Source organism: Diabrotica virgifera, chromosome 5, assembly GCF_917563875.1.
Source record: "Diabrotica virgifera virgifera chromosome 5, PGI_DIABVI_V3a".
Classification (NCBI taxonomy): Eukaryota; Metazoa; Arthropoda; class Insecta; order Coleoptera; family Chrysomelidae; genus Diabrotica; species Diabrotica virgifera.
Window position 1 is genome coordinate 49,888,339 of NC_065447.1, and position 18,195 is coordinate 49,906,533.

Consider the following 18,195-nt stretch of genomic DNA (forward strand, 5'->3'; position numbering starts at 1 on the left):
TTGTAGGGGGGGTTTAAACTTTGATTTAGTTACTTTCTGACTTTCACAATAATAACTTTTAACCAATTTATTAAGCTTTGAAAATCTCCATTTTTAGTTTTTTTCAATTTTAAATTGTTTATAACTCGAAAACGATCAACGAGAAAAATAATTACAGGAGACCTTTAGGCCATTTTGTCCAGAATGGCCCAAAAACCCTAACAAAAATTTGTACGGACCAAAAATTGTGATTTTTGCAATTTGATTAAAAAAGAATGTTAAAAAAAAGAATGTGTGTGTACTTTGTACGCACGTAAGAAGTTATACTTCTATTATATAATTTCAAAGAAACAAATATACTTAACAGGTTATTTGTATTTTATTTAAATATTGAACTAACTTTCTTACCTACCCTTTAAAAAATTTTTATTAAAACGATATTAAAAATAAAAAAAAAGAATATGAATCGTCCGGGATTTGAACCCGGGACCTCTCGATCTCCGGTCACACGCTCTTCCACTGAGCTATATTCCCTTCGCTTTGACAGGTTACAAGATGTCTCATACATACTGACAAATTTAATAGACCAAGTGAAGTATACAAAAATACTTTAAATATACTTACTATTATTATAAAATATCTTATTTCCGAGGAAGACAAATCCAAAGACACAAAAATTATAATAAGTAATACATTTATTAAAAACACTATTATATCCTTCTATTGACTTATTTGCGCTGACAGCGCTGATATAGTCGATTCACTAATCTGAGACACAACTGTCTACACTACAATCACAATAAAAATGCACTGTGTAGAAATAAACAAACCAAGACACGTTAAATGTCCGAGGAGCACTCCCAAATCATGATTTGGGAGTGCTCCTCGTGCTTGTTTATTTCTAGTGCATCTTTATTGTGATTGTAGTGTAGACAGCTGTGTCTCATATTAGCGAATCGACTATACATACATATCTTGAAAGATTAGCAACGAACTACATACTGTCTGTGTGCGCATGCGCCCGGTAGTATAAAATTTCTCACTCTCGATCGTAAAGCAGTATAACTTCAAAAATTGGACCACTTTTTACGTGGGCAACTTCTTGAACCTTATTCTGGGATGTCTCACGAACAGAGGTGTAGCCAGGATGATCCCAAGGGGGGGGGGTTACATCTACATGAAGGTCTCTGGAAGGTATGAAATAACAATGGTGTTAAGCGTAAAGAGCTCAAAGTACATCCAAAAGGGGGGGGTTATAACCCCTAAAACCACCCCCTGGTTACGCCTATGCTCACGAATGTGATTATGCAAAAAAATCTCATGGGAATATTTTTTCTAACGAACCCGCCGTTTTCGCCTTGTCTATATATATTTATAACTAACATACTATTAAAGACAACGCATAATCTGATAAAATACGATATCCTGATAAGTAAAATAATAAATACAGGAAGAATTCCAGAAGAATGGAGAACCACTTAAATGATAGCGTTTTTTAAGAAAGGTGATAGGGCAGACCCCGGTAACTATAGAGGGATAAATTTACTGAGAACTATATTGAAACTCATAACAAAAATACTGATGGAGAAAATAATGGCGTGCATAAATATATCGGATGAACAACAAGGATTTAGAAGTGGAATATCATGTAACGATGCAGTTTTTGTGATAAAGCAAATAGCGGAGAAATCATTGGAATATAACAAGCCAGTCTTTTTCTGTTTCGTAGACCTAGAGAAACCGTTTGATAGAATAAAATTAAAAGATGTGATATACCTACTATATCACAAAAATTTACCACTGGATATCATACAACTGATAGAAAACATTTATGTAAGAAATAAAATAGAAATGAAAGTCAATGGAATAATAACAGAATCCATAGAAGCAAACACATGAATCAGGCAAAGAGATTCACTAAGCCCTCTACTGTTTAACATAATGTTGGATGCAATAATAAAACAAGTGAAGAAAAAAAGAGGGTACAAAATGGGCGGTAGAGAGATAAAAATACTTTGTTACGCTGATGACACCGTGTTAGTAGCAGAGTGCGAAGACGACCTACAAAGATTACTGTACGAATTCAACATTATGCATCGCAAAAGGAATGACTGAAAATATCAGCCCAAAAAACAAAAAGCTTAGTAATAGCCAAAGAGCCAATAAGACGCAAATTAGAGTTGGACAGTCAAATTATACAACAAGTAATGACTTTCAAATACCTGAGAATTAATCTATCGGCCGACAACAATATCAAAGAAGCCAGTAGAACGGCCGGATGCCTAAACGACACAATTTGGAAAAAGAGAGGGTAAGAAGTGATGAAATCAGACGCATATGTGGGGTAGACAATATAAATACCTGGGTAAAGAACAGAAAAGAAGAGTGGAATCAACACATTAGCAGGATGTCTGAATCAAGGATAGTAAGAATAGCCAGGGACAAGTCACCGTTAGGCAGAAGAAGTAGGTATAGGACGCCCAAATGAAATATGGAATGACAATTTAGATACAGAATGAAAGGCACCGTTGAAGAAAAATCGGCAGTAGGTACTGCCTATATAAAAGAAAAAGAAGAAGAAGAAGAAGAAGAAAAACTACGAAGAAGAAGGAGAAAAGAAGAAAACTAGAAGAGACAGGAAATATTGAAAAAGTTAAAAACCAGAAGAAGAGGTAGAGCAATTTTATGAGTTGTTGATCAAGTCACTTAAACGACTTAAAAAGAAGATATAACTAGTATTATGAGTGACTTAAATGCGAAGATTGATAAAGAAAAAAGTGGTGAATTCATTGGTGATTTTGGTCTAAGGAAAAGAAATGAAAGGAGAGAGAGATTAAAACTGTTTGTAGAGGAAAAGAATTTGAAATACTAAATACATTCTTCAAACTACCACCAAGACTCTTCTGTAAACGGGTGTTCTCGTAAGATCAACCAGGAAGCCTAATAAGGAACCAGCTTGATTACATAATGGTGAACAAGAGATTCCGTAATGGATGTCTATCAGTTAAAAGTTTCCCCGGTCCAAGTTTTCAATCCAATGGCATATAAAACAACATAATGTTATTCTACATCCCACCAGACTGAAAACAATGGGACCCTTCTCTGGTTACACCTCCGATGCTTCTACAATTTGCAAGCCATAGCAGATGCTGAGACTAAGGAAGATGAGGAAATTTTACAATTTATAATTCACGTCCCTTCTGCTCAGCGCGGTAAAGTTCCAACGAGAATGGTTCCCTTCGTACTCCAATCAGAGTAAACATGTAAATAAAAAATGAATAACCATTTTCATTTCGTTGCAAAATGAAAATACATCCGCATCATATTCTAGTCCAATCAAAGAGTACAACAAGCACCTCTACCGGTTTCGAAACTTATTAGTCTCTCATCAGGAGGCACATATGCTGCTCTGTCTGATCCAACCAAAACAAACCCCGACGTGCAGTCACGGATTGCAACGAACGATTCTAGCAGTTGCCGCTAGAGCATTTATGCCATTTCGTTCGTTGCAATCCGTGACTACACGTCGGAGTTTGTTTTGGTTGGATCAGAGAGAGCAGCATATGTGCCTCCTGATGAGAGACTAATAAGTCTCGAAATTGGTAGAGGTGCTTGTTGCACTCTTTGATTGGACTAGAATATGATGCGGCTGTATTTTCGTTTTGCAACGAAATGAAAATGGTTATTCATTTTTGAGTTACCCCGGTGCTGACATTTCGTCAGGTCATGTTCCTGTTGTTGGTAAAGTTAAGATTTAGGTTACAAAAAAGTATAGTAACAAAAAATGAGATATGAGAAGATTACAATGTAAGGAAATAAAAGAGACAGTTGCACATATTCTTTCAGAGAAGCTAAGTAACATGGAGCAAAAACTTAATGCAGAAGAATCACTCCAGAATATAAATACATGAAACCTTTGACCAGATCAGAGAACATGCAATAGAAAAGAAAGTGCGGAGGAAAAGATGGATGAATGACAATATTCTGCAACTTGTGAAGGAAGGAATAAAATCAAAGAACAGCAAAATAATATACAACAATATTCAAAAACAAATAGAACCGAAATAAGGAAGGACAGACCATATTGGTTAATATCAGAGTGTAAAGAGATAGGGTTGTTGGAACAAAAACACGATACGTTTAACATGCATAAAAATATTAACCAACCAGCTGGTCTTCGGAAATCCAACAAAGTTAGCAAACTATGAGATCAACAGGGGACCATCATTACAGATAAAAATCAAGAAATTTGCATATGGGCCAAATGCATACAAGAACAACCTCCATATTACATATGTAATGACCTCTTACCAATAACATCAGGTGCATTGGAAAAAGCAATATCACAACTAAAAGATGGCAAAGCTCCTGGACTTGACAATGCATATGCGGACCACCCAAGGATAATCAGATGTTGTAAAAAATGAGGAGGAAGGAATCACGATTAATCAAATCAGTTATTCTTCTGTAAATATACGTTAAGGTATAAAACTTACCTGAAGATCTTTGAGTTGACTTTTTAATAGAGAAATTTCGCCAGTTTTCTGGCACAATCCCCATTCAGTTTCTTCTAATCTTCCTTTTAAAACAGTGACTTCTTGACGCAACCTTTCACATTGCATATTAGATCTCTGAATATCAGAACACAATCTCTTTTTCTCTTGTTGCATTTGATACGTTTGCATCATTAACATTTGTTCTAATTTAAGTACTTTTTGGGAGCTGGTCCTGAGTCTATTTTCTTGGGCAGTTTTCAGTCTTTTCAGTTCTCTTTCCCAGACTTTCTCCTTCTCCTGGTATACTCTAAAACATAAGAGAACATCAAATATAAGGCAAAATTATGGTATACACAGTAATATATTGTCGTATGAGCACGATTTTTCAGTATCTTTGTGTGAATTAGTAAACAACACATTATACACTCTTTCAAAATATACACTGCGTTTAGTTTTTAATTAGATATACGGACTTAAAATGGCAACACTGCCGGCTTCCCACTTACTGTAATTAAATAAGCTATGTGTGTGTGTGTGTTCACAAAGAGGGGATGGCATTAGATAAACTTTTTGCCACAGATATTTGAAAGTTGAAGATTGAAGATGTCATATTAAATTTTTATTTTAGAATCTTTAAGAAATTATATGATAATATTAATAGTTTTGGTATTGAAGCTTAGTAGGTGTGAAATATTCAGCGGTAAACTTACATTCCGCTCCTGAAGTCTAGCAATTAGTGCTTTCGTATGGTATTTATTAAGTTCACAATTAAATATTATATGATTTAAATCTGCAGTAGAGTAGTTATCACATGAACAGAGAGTTGATACGCATTCCAATTTTAGCTAAATGTGCAGGAAAATTGCCATGGTTTAATCTTAAGCGACTTAGGGGTGTGGAATAAAATCGAGTAACGTGATAATCAAATATATGTGGGATATTTTGCGGAAGTTGTGGGTATATGTAAGTGTATGGATTCCTCGAAGTTTGTACAAACTTGAACCAAATAGTTTCCCATTTCTTTCTTAATTTTTTATGCAATAAATAAGCTATGGTTTATTATTATAATTTATAGACATTTAAACAATAAGAAAATAGGCGGCATAGAGACATTGAGTAGGTATCAATTTCATCTGCAAAATAGAGGTGGCTATTTCCTTCAGTTTTTAAATATTCTTGGAAAATTGTTATTTGTTAATTGCTTAAATTATTCATTAATTAAATTAATAGGATTATTTTTAACTAGGTACCTATATATTCAGTGATTACAATAATTTATATACTATGCAATAAAAACTAATAATCGAGAAAAGAGAAAAATTGATAAGGTGATTTTAATAACATACTGTTAAATTATCAGAACGAGTAAATAAATTTGAACATCTTTAAAGCTACAGTTAAATACAGCTACAGTTAAAATACAATTTTAAATGTCTCATATAAATGAAATTTGAGTCGTCGTTTCGAAAATTTTAATCGAAACCATTTGCCGGTATCTTAACAATCGTATTAGGTTACCTACTTATCTTCTCCTACCTACTCACTTAGGACAAAATCAGGACCAAATCATTAGCGCAACCGAATTAAAAATTAATCTGCACATTATATTTGAAGCATTATTTATTTAAAACATCTCATTTTTGGTTGTTAAAAATTATATTATTTGTCTGGACTAAATGTGGTATTCGTTTGAATCTGATGATGGACGATTACGCAGCGATACTATAATGGAATACTATGCAATGTTGCCGATTTTAGCGCTTCTTTCACTGTGGTATATCTAATAAAAAAATAAAAGCACTGTATCAAAGCAGTAGCAAGCTTTTGCTAGACCATGCAAACTTTTACACATTTCGTCAACAGCAAATAATAAATAAACTAAAAGAGTAAGTTTTCAATCTAATAGCACATAAAGTAACATTAAAAATATTACTCTACTTCCCACCAGACTGAAAACAATGGGAACCTTCTCTGGTTACACCTCCGAGGCTTCTAAAATTTGCAAGCCATAACGGATGCTGAGACTAAAGAAGATGAGGGAATTTTACAACTTATAATTCACGTCCCATCTGCTCAGCGCGGTAAAGTTCCTACGAGAATGGTTCCCTTTGTACTTCAGTCAGAGTAAACATGTAAATCAAAAATGAATAGCCATTTTTAATTTCGTTGCAACACGAAACTACAGCCGCATCATTATTCCAGTTCAATCAGAGAGTGCAGCAAGCACCTCTACCGGTTTCGAAACTTATTAGTCTCTCATCAGGAGGCACATATGCTGCTCTCTCTGATCCAACCAGGACAAACCCCGGCGTGCAGTTCCGGATCGCAACGAACGAAATGCACGCCGTTGTCCTGGTTGGGTCAGAGAGAGCAGCATATGTGCCTCCTGATTAGAGACTAATAAGTTTCTAAAGAATATAATGCGGCTGTAGTTTCGTGCTGCAACGAAAATGAAAATGGTTATTCATTTTTGATTTCCATGTTTACTCTGATTGGAGTACGAAGGGAACCATTCTCGTTGGAACTTTACCGCGTTGAGCAGATGGGACGTGAATTATAAATTGTAAAATTTCCTCAACTTCTTTAGTCTCAGCATCCGTTATCACTTGCAAATTTTAGAAGCCTCGGAGGTGTAACCAGATAAGGTTCCCATTGCTTTTAGTCTGGTGGGATGTAGAGTAATATTTTTAATGTTATTTTATGTGCTATTAGATTGAAAACTTAGTCTTCTGCTAGCAGTTGCCGCTAGGGCATCCCTGCCATTTCGTTCGTTGCGATCCGTAACTGCACGCCGGAGTTTGTCCTAATTGGGTCAGAGAGAGCAGCATAAATATGTGCCTTCTGATGAGAGACTAATAACTTTCGAAACCAGTAGGGGTGCTTGCTGCACTCTCTGATTGAACTAGAATATAATGCGGCTGTAGTTTCGTGTTGCAACGAAATTGAAAATGGTTATTCATTTTTGGGTTTCCTGGGTAGATAGAGTTACGAACAACGAAGTACTAAGAAGAACAGGTAAAGAGAAGGAAGTTGAACTTACAATTAAAGAAATAAAACTACAGTATCTCGAACATGTGATACGGGGCGAGAAGTATGGCATCCTGCGACTCATACTGCAAGGAAAGATAGATGGCAGATGGCGGAAGAAGCATCGGAAGAAGACGAATTTCATGGTTGAGGAACCTGCGAGAATGGTTTGGATGCAGCTCAAAACAACTATTTAGAGCTACTGCCTCAAAAATTAAAATAGCTATGATGATTGCCAACCTCTGCAGCGAGATGGCACGTGAAGAAGAAGAAGATTCATTTTTGAATAAATAAATGGTTTCTGTTATAATTTTGCTGTTAAAATGAATAACATTACTATGCGCAACGGATAACAAATGAAACAAATTAAAGAAAAGAAAAGTTAAGAGATTCGTTTGTAGGGGAGAACCAAGCGGAAATCCATAAGGAAGAGAATATTTTGTACGGTTTTAAAGGGGCCATACATTCTCAGAAATAGTAAAATGACTTAGCAACATTTATTTTAACAAACCCGTCTTATTTGTGTAAATTTCTTCTTTTTGTGTAAACATAACTGTTTTTCCATGTGGCTTTAGTAAACTTTCTCTTAGGGAACCGTCTCTTGCCGTCTTTATTACCCAATTTGTTGTCATTCAGCTTATATGATCATTCCATTCTACTCTTCTCTCTCTTGCCAAGTCCTTGATGTTCCTTTCTTTGCATCTCCGTCGTACATGTGTACTTCTAGCTCTGTCCGATAGTGTCTTACCATCGATTTTTCTACGGGTTTTCATCTCTGCTGTTTCTAGCATTCTTTTTGTCCTTTCTGTATCAGGTCGTGTTCTGTCGCATATGTCATTATTGGCGTGATGACTGTTTTGTAAATTCTGCCTTTCACTTCCAGCATTCTTTTGTTCTTTCTGTGCCAGTTCATGTTTCTGCCGCGTATGTCATTATTGGTATGACTGTCTGGCAAATTCTGCTTTTCATTTCTTCCCCAATATTTTTATTTCTCCATTTTGTTTCATTCAGGTATCCTGCGGCTGTGTTTGCCTTATTCACTTGATCTTCCATTTACGTTTCGAACTTTCCGTAGCTAGATAGTGTGATGCCAAGATATTTAACCTCCATCACTTGTTCTATTATCTGACTTTCTATCTCCAATTTTTTATATCTTAGTAGATTTGCAGTTATAACCAAGCAGTTTGTCTCTTTTGAGGAACTCTGGTGATTCTGGGAATTTTGGAATGATGTTTTCTGTTGGTTATAAATCCATGATCACGTTGAATAATAGAGGGCTCAAGGAATATCGCTGTCTTATTAAATTGCTAGCTTCAATATGTATGTAGGTCAACTTTTGTTTTTATTGTGTTGTTCTGGTAGATATTTTCGATAGTTTTGATTATTCCTAGAGGTACAATTCCTCTTGCGTATAATAAGTGGATAACGGTCATTTAAAATGATCCTGTCAAATGCCTTCTTAAACTAAATGAAACATAAATATGCCGATTTTTTGTATTCTAATGATTTCTCTTGCACTTACTTCATAACAAACATAGCGTCAGTGCATGATCTTCCCGACCCAAAACCTTGTTGTTTTTCTGCTAGTGTTTCATTCAATTTCATTAATATTTGTTATAACTTTGGTTGTTAATTTTACTGTTGTGTTTAATAAATTAATTCTTCTGTAGTTCTCCGGGCCCGATTTGTCTACCTCTTTGGGGGAGATATTAGGATGCTTGATCTCTATTCTTGTAGTATTCTGTTTTGTCACCCCTGTTGAGCAGCCCCCCACTTGCAAAAATTAAAAAACAAATAGCGCTGATTTATGAGCTTTCATATTCGGCAAATTAAAAATTTTGAGCTCGTTACACTGATCAGGAATTTAATATTTTAGTGGGGGGGGGGGGGGCTGACTCAGCACCCCACTACTTAAAAATAGGAATATTGAATCGATTTTTGCGGCAGAATTACGAGCTATTTATGAGTTCTTAAAATGATATAGTTTCGATTTTTGAGCTCATCCCCTTCAACCCAAACAACCCTTTAATTGATTTAACTTAAGAGAAACTTAAAAGCTGAAAAAAATTAAAATATATCGAATCGCGGATATAATTCGTATAGCTTATATTGTATTCTAAGAATAAACTTTTAAATCACGCGCACTTCGATAATTGAGCTACAACCCCTTCGCAATAAAACCACCCCATCTTTCCGGCTTAAAAAGAGGTACTTAAAATGCATTGAATTAATTATTTGGCGACTACATAACCTTTAATAATTTATGAGCTTCCAAAATACGCCCATTTAGATCATTAAAATGCAATTTCTTTTGTATAGTGTAAATCCTCTATCCATTCACCAATTTTCGTGAAAATGAATGAAGGTTCACCAAAATAGAAGGTCATAGTTGATTTTTACCTTCAGTGACTGCACTATAGAAAGAAAACTGCAATTCAATAATTGACATGCATGTATTTTGCGAGTTCATAAATTATTAAACGATATGTAGTCGCCAAATAATTAATTTAATTCATTTTAAGTACATCTCTCTCTAAAGCCGGGATGGCGTGGTTTTCTAGCTAAGGGGTTGTAGCTGAATAATCGAAATTCGCGTGATTTAAGAGTTTATTCTTAGAATATAAGCTATACGAATTAAACTATTATTATCTTTTTTGTAAAAACTTACAGTTTTTCAGTGATTTACGAAAAACCGCTTTAAAACATGCATTTTTTTCACGAATAATTAAAATCTTTGATTTAATAACTCAAAAAGTATTGACTTATTTTAATAACTTTATATAACAAATTTTGCTTATAATTTGTCCTTCTATCGACTTGTTGAGTTATTTCTAATAATATAATTTTCACCCCCGAGAAGGGGCGGTATCCACCCTCAGGGTTAAAGGCGCAAGGTAACACCATATCACCTTTATTTCTTGGGGCATCCTCTAACTACTCACCAATTTTCGTGAAAATCGATGAAGGTTCACCGTAATAGTTGATTTTTACCTTCAGTGACTGCACTATACAATAGAAATTGCAATTTAATGATCTAAATGCGCGTATTTTGGGATCTCATAAATTATTAAAAGATATGTAGTCGCCAAATAATTAATTTAATGCATTTTAAGTACAACTCCCCCTTAAGCGGGAAATATGAGGTGGTTTTCTTGCGAAGGGGTTGTAGCTCAATAATCGAAATGCGCGTGATTTAAGAGTTTATTCTTAGAATATATAAGGTATACGAATTATATCCGCGATACGATATATTTTAATTTTTTTCAGTACGTTTCAAGTTAAATCAATTAAAGGGTTGTTTGGGGGTGAAGGGGATGAGCTCAAAAATCGAAACTATATCATTTTAAGAGCTCATAAATAGCTCGTAATTCTGCCGCAAAAATCGATTCAATATTAATATTTTTAAGTAGTGGGGGGCTGAGTCAGCCCCCCATTAAATATTAAATTCCTGCTCAGTATAACGAGCTCAAAATTTTTAATTTGCGGAATATGAAAGCTCAGAAATAGCTCATAAATCAGCGATATTTGTTTTTTAATTTTTGCAAGTGGGGGGGGGGGGGGTCAGCTCAACACGGGTTGTTTTGTCTTGTGGAATTTGTGTAACTAATTATATAAATTTAAATGAGATAATTACGTAAAGATTATTCAGAAAAATAATGTGTTTTCAAGAAATTTAGAGATATTAACTATGGTGGTACCGGACCAAAACTTAAAACTAGCAGAAACCATTTAGTAGACAGTGTCCAAATCTTACCTGAAAATGACTTGTTCGTTGTGTTCCATTGTTTGTCGTAAATACGCCAGTTCGGAATCTCGATCCCTAAGGGCGGCTTCCAGTTCCGAAATTCCTGAATCAGAAGGTGATGGGGTGAGATCCAACATACTACTATGGTTTGACGCTGATATTACGCGATAGGAAAGTTTGTTTCTAAAAGAAATATAAATAAAAGTTATAAACCTCTAATATACAGTGAGAACGTTTGAGTTGAAATAAATTCATTCTCTCGAGAATTTACGACTCTGGAGATAAATCCAGAAAAAGGCCGATTTTTATTTTTAAATTATAATTTTTAGGTATATATATCATACTAGTGACGGCATCCATCTGGGTGTGATGACGTACCAAATCGATGATTTTTTTAAATAAGATTAGGGGTCGTGTGATAGCCCATTTAAAAGGTTATTCATTTCTCTATTCACTAATATAAACACTAACAAAATTATTTATACAGAGTGCCCAAAATTTTTTTTTTAAATTAAATTAATTGAGACCAAAAGAAGAATGTATAAAATTTATTTAATTCGAAATACATTTTACTGTTGTCCCAAAACAGAAAAAAATGTTTATTTGATAAATAACTATTGTTTTTCGTTTAAATTCAATATTAAAGTCGCCACCCACCAGCCTCTTATCAGTTTAAACATTTAATTTAAGCGAAAAGCAATGTTTATTTTTCAAATTAACATATTTTTTCTGTTTTCTGATTGCAGTAAAATGTATTTTGCATTAAATAAATTCCCTAGGTACATTCTTCTTTTTGTCTCAATTAATTTAATTCAAAAACTTTTTTTGGGCCCCCTTTATAAATAATTATGTTAATGTTTATATTAGTGAATACAAAATTGAATAGCCTTTCAAATGAGCTATCACACGGCCCCTATTGTTATTTAAAAGAAATCATATATTCCGTCAACACGCCCCAAAAAATTAGAATTTAAAAATAAAAATCGACCTGTTTCGGGATTTATCTCCAGAGACGCCTATTCTCGGGAAAATGAATGTATTCCAACAAAAACGTATTTGGTTAGAAGCCAAAAAATTGTTTATAAATTTAAAACAATGCTGAGGCCGCTTAAATAATCCGATTTTAATTCTGTAAAGTGTATTAGATATGGTCCAAGAGCTGTGAGACATTTTTGAGTAGGTATTTTAGGCAACCTGAAAATTTTTCAGGTGACTCTTCCATGATAGCCTAATACAAAAATGCCGGTCTGGCTGGAGGGTAGCGGTTATTTTCCCCAAAAATCCCCCCCCCCAAAGTTAAAAAAAGGGTAAAAATTGTTATTACAAAAAATATCGTTGACGTGACTTTAAAGTAAATTTAAATATTCAAATATAAAGAAAATAAACAGGCCAGGCGATTTGAGGGCGACCCAGAATTATTTTCAGGGGATGCATCTGAACTTCAGAAGATTTCATCTGAATCTGTACATACTATTAACGAGTATAAAATACACAACTATACATGCAAAACTATGTGCATTCCTTGCGGACAGGGAGGTGCAATTGTTATTTTGACAGGGTATTTTTTAATAATAATAATAATAATAATAATATGAAAACCTGTGGGAGTTTTTTGTCAGTTCTTCTATCAGGCGCGGCCCCCTGCGAATGGGGGATGCTTTCTGGGTATTCGTAGCGCCAATACCCAGAGAGTAGCAGGAATACTTGCCGTGGAACAAAAACTGACACCTGGCAGTAGGTATAAAATGCACACCCATGAGAATGGAGAATCATAATTTATGTTTAGGATCGCTGCCTGGGGATCGCCAGGGCACGTCTGGAGCCGGCGCTGGACGTGACAGCATGCGGGACGTCGGTGGCAGGGTGTTGAGGAGGCGGGCCCCTGTCATACAATCAGCTACAGCCCAACCACAATCACAACCACAAGCGAGCCAAACAACAACAAGAGCTCCACCCGCCGAAGGTGCTGCGCTGGAACATCAGCCGGCGCTCACTCAAGCGGGACGACCGAGGCAGCGCATGAAATGGACTGTGTCCATTAATGAAAACATTTTGCGCTTCTACTACAAGGTGACAAACCTCGGTCAAGAAACAATCGGCTACCGACAACAGCTGTATGCCGAATTTTGCAGGACATACCCAGATATTCAAGTATCGGAGCAACGAGTATCAGATCAATACCGGGTAATTATAAGAAACAACCTTATCCCAGAGACTCGACGCAATACCATCAGAAGCGAAGTCGAACGGGAGATTCATAACGATGTTGTAATTGAAGATCCAGTCCCTGTTGAAGTTCATGAGCAGATTCCTGAGCTTGCCATACAAGAAACTCAACCTGGCAATACAGAGCAGGAAAACAACGAGTTACGTGATAACCTAGTAAGCGAAATGGCACGTGCGGTACAGGAGTTTAATGGAACAAACCCACTTAGCAGACCACCGCTACCACGAATAAACTCTTGTAAAAAACTAGGGGCGCTGTTACAAATTGTGAACACTGAAGTCCTACCCAATTATATCGTAGAAGCCCACACATTAGAATATTTGCACATGGTAATCTACTGTGCAGCAACAGCAATTGCTAATGTAATGGGCGTTAAGATCAGAACACGACGGGGTACTAATAACGAAAGAACTGGTAACAGAATTGCACCCTGGGAAAAAAGACTGCTCGGAAAGATTGAATTACTACGTAAGGATATTGGTATAGTCACAGAATACATACGAGGTGTAACAAGTAGAAAAGTCATCAGGAGAGCTGAAGAAATAATGCTGAGTACCGCAAGACACTCAAGATATGCTCCAGAAAACAACACAGCCCATCAGTGTCTGGATACATTAAAACAAAAACTCTCCGTTTATTCAGGGCGACTAAGGAGGTACAAAGTTAGTAACAACCGCAAAAGCGACAATGCTCTTTTTGAGAGTTCTGAGAAGGCGTTCTATCGAAAACTCAATTCCACTGTAGAACGTGTCGATAAGACTTACCCAAGCCAAGAAGAAATTCATGAGTTTTGGGAAAATCAACTTTCCACACCAGCTGCTCTTAACAACAATGCTGGGTGGATAGAAGATACGACACAGAACTGCCAACACTACATTACTACCCTTTACGAACCCTTCACTACTGAAGAAGTCTCAAATATCATCAAAGAGCTTCATAACTGGAAATCTCCTGGACCAGATGGAGTTCAAAACTTTTGGCTCAAGAAGTTTTGGAGTGTTCATGAGTGCTTATCAACACTAATTAATCATGTTATTTCTAATCCGCAGGATATACCAGCATTCCTAACTCAGGGTACCACTTATTTAATACCGAAGGATCAAAATAACACCCAAGATCCAGCCAAATACCGCCCAATTACTTGTCTTCCAACTTTGTATAAATTGGTCACATCCTGTGTAGCCCGGCGTATCTACCAACACTGTGCTCTGAACAATATCATAGAGCCTCAACAGAAAGGATGCGCTAAGGGTTCCATGGGTTGCAAAGAACAACTCATCATCGACTCAGTCATTTCTAACCAGGCGTATTCCAAAAAGAGGAATCTTTTTACTGCCTTCATTGATTACAAGAAGGCCTTTGATTCAGTGCCGCATGAATGGCTTATAGATATATTGAGAATATATAAAGTCGATGATAATATAGTGACCTTTTTAGAGCATATAATGACAGAGTGGAAAACTAGAATTCACCTTCAAATACCTGGTGAAATTAACATCGAAACTGAAAATATCGCAATCAGCCGGGGCCTGTTTCAAGGAGATTCGCTGAGTCCTCTGTGGTTCTGTCTAGCTATGAACCCACTATCTCAGCTATTAAACTCCACAGACGCAGGTTTTAGCATCAAAAATAACAACAATGTGGTGGCGAAGCTTAATCATTTATTGTACATGGATGATTTGAAATTAATGGCTTCCACTCGCAACCAACTCGATGAGATGCTAAAAACTGTAGAAACTTTTTCTAATGATATTAGTATGCACTTCGGGCTAGACAAGTGCCGTATTTTAAATATAGTCAGAGGAAAAGTACAGCCCGGAGGATTCGATATGCAAAATGGCCAGAACATCGAGGCCATGGGTGAAAACGATATGTATAAATATCTTGGAGTAAAGCAAGCTCGGAAAATTGACCATAAACAAATGAAAACAGAGATAACTACAGAGTTTATACGAAGGGTAAAACAGCTGCTTCGCTCACACCTTAACAGTAGAAATTTGTTTAAGGCACTAAACACCTACGCATGTTCCGCGCTTAGCTACTCATTTGGCATTGTTAAGTGGACAAAAACGGACATAGAAAATCTTCAGCGAAAAGTACGAACGCACCTTACAAAGGCACAAAAACACCATCCCAAAAGTGCAGTGGAAAGAACGACATTACCACGGAATTTAGGAGGAAGAGGACTTATGGATATAGGTGAGCAATTAGACAAACAAATTGCAAACTTAAGAACTTATTTTCAGATGCAGGCTGAGACATCTACTCTACATCGCGCTATCTGCGCAGTAGATGACACAACACCGATTAAACTGAGGGAACCAGAAATGCGCATAATCCACCTCACTAAAGACGAAAAACTGCGCACCTGGATGGGTAAACCTCTACACGGGCGACATCCCAATGAGGTCAGCCAAGACTATGTCGACAATACAGCGTCGAACTATTGGTTGACATCAGGAAAGATGTTCCCTGAAACGGAGGGATCAATACTGGCCATTCAGGATCAGGTTATACCAACCAGAAATTACCTGAAATATATCGTCAAAGACCCTCAGGTTCAAAACGACAGATGCCGATATGGATGTCAAGCCCAAGAAACCATCCAACATATTACAGGGGGCTGCCAGGCATTTGCTGCAACTGAATACAAGGAACGGCATGACGCAGTGGGAAAAATCCTTCATCAGGAGATAGCTATCAAGCTGGGACTTCTTCAAACGGATCATCTCCCGTATTATCAATACGTCCCTGAGAGTATGCTTGAGGATGGCAACTACAAGCTATACTGGGACCGCACTGTGCTCACAGACCAAACAGTGGCACATAATAGACCAGATCTCATACTAGTTAATAAATTAACAAAACAAACAACACTAATTGATGTGGCGATACCTAACAACAATAATCTCCGTAGTAAATTTACTGAAAAGATCGCCAAGTACAGAGATCTGGAAATTCAAATACGAAGGCAATGGAGAATGCAAAGTACCCAGACGATACCGATTATCATGTCTACTACTGGAGTCATTCCGAAGACCCTCCTCGAAAGCATAAAAAAGCTGGGTCTGAATGAACATCTTTATAAGACCATGCAGAAAGCTGTACTACTCGCGACGGCCAGAAGTGTACGAAAATTTTTGGGAGATACACCTGCATTCCAAGTCACCTAGGGCTCGATAACACGGAAAGAGTCCCACCAGAGCTCAATCCTTTTGATACCGTAGGTATCTGGGATGAGTCAATTTTCCCCTTAGAGGGAGTGTGAGCCGTATGGCTAAATCTGGGATAATATGAAAATATATATAAAATATAATACCTGGTGAAAGTAACATCGAAACTGAAAATATCGTAATCAGCCGGGGCCTGTTTCAAGGAGATTCGTTGAGTCCTCTGTGGTTCTGTCTAGCTATGAACCCACTATCTCAGCTATTGAACTCCTCAGATGCAGGTTTTAGCATCAAAAATAACAACAATGTGGTGGCGAAGCTTAATCATTTATTGTACATGGATGATTTGAAATTAATGGCTTCCACTCGAAACCAACTCGACGAGATGCTAAAAACTGTAGAAACTTTTTCTAATGATATTAATATGCACTTCGGACTAGATAAGTGTCGTATTTTAAATATAATCAGAGGAAAAGTACAGCCCGGAGGATTCGATATGCAAAATGGCCAGAACATCGAGGCCATGGGTGAAAACGATATGTATAAATATCTTGGAGTAAAGCAAGCGAGGAAAATTGACCATAAACAAATGAAAACAGAGATAACTACTGAGTTTATACGAAGGGTAAAACAGCTGCTTCGCTCACACCTTAACAGTAGAAATTTGTTTAAGGCACTAAACACCTACGCATGTTCCGCGCTTAGCTACTCATTTGGTATTATTAAGTGGACAAAAACAGATATAGAGGCTCTTCAGCGAAAAGTACGAACACACCTCACAAAGGCACAAAAACACCATCCTAAAAGTGCAGTAGAAAGAACAACATTACCACGGAATCTAGGAGGAAGAGGACTTATGGATATAGGTGAGCAATTAGATAAACAAATTGCTAATTTAAGAACTTATTTTCAGATGCAGGCTGAGACATCTACTCTACATCGCGCTATCTGCGCAGTAGATGACACAACACCGATCAAACTGAGGGAACCAGAAATGCGCATAAACCACCTTACTAAGGACGAAAAAGTGCGCGCCTGGATGGGTAAACCTCTGCACGGGCGACATCCCAATGAGGTCAGCCAAGATTATGTCGACAATATAGCGTCGAACTACTGGTTGACATCAGGAAAGATGTTCCCTGAGACGGAGGGTTCATTACTGGCCATTCAGGATCAGGTTATACCAACCAGAAATTACCTGAAATATATCATCAAAGACCCTCAGATTCAAAACGACAGATGCCGATATGGATGTCAAGCCCAAGAAACCATCCAACATCTTACAGGGGGCTGCCAGGCATTTGCTGCAACTGAATACAAGGAACGGCATGACGCAGTGGGAAAAATCCTTCATCAAGAGATAGCTATCAAGCTGGGACTTCTCCAAACAGACCATCTCCCGTATTATCAATACGTCCCTGAGAGTATGCTTGAGGATGGCAACTACAAGCTATACTGGGACCGCACTGTGCTCACAGACCAAACAGTGGCACATAATAGACCAGATCTCGTACTAGTTAATAAATTAACAAGACAAACAACACTAATTGA

At 36.8% G+C, this 18,195-nt stretch overlaps 1 protein-coding gene across 3 annotated transcripts in view; it reads right to left on the minus strand.

The window, feature by feature from the left end:
* Positions 1–18,195, minus strand: part of LOC114341392 (leucine zipper putative tumor suppressor 2 homolog) — a 621,793-nt gene that overhangs the window by 10,258 nt on the left and 593,340 nt on the right. For all 3 annotated transcript variants that reach the window (XM_050652486.1, XM_050652487.1, XM_028292203.2), the window contains 2 exons: positions 11,257–11,430; positions 4,476–4,782 (listed from right to left, as the gene is read on the minus strand). In XM_050652486.1, coding sequence (XP_050508443.1) covers positions 4,476–4,782; positions 11,257–11,430 — 481 coding nt within the window. The remainder of the gene's footprint in view (positions 1–4,475; positions 4,783–11,256; positions 11,431–18,195) is intronic.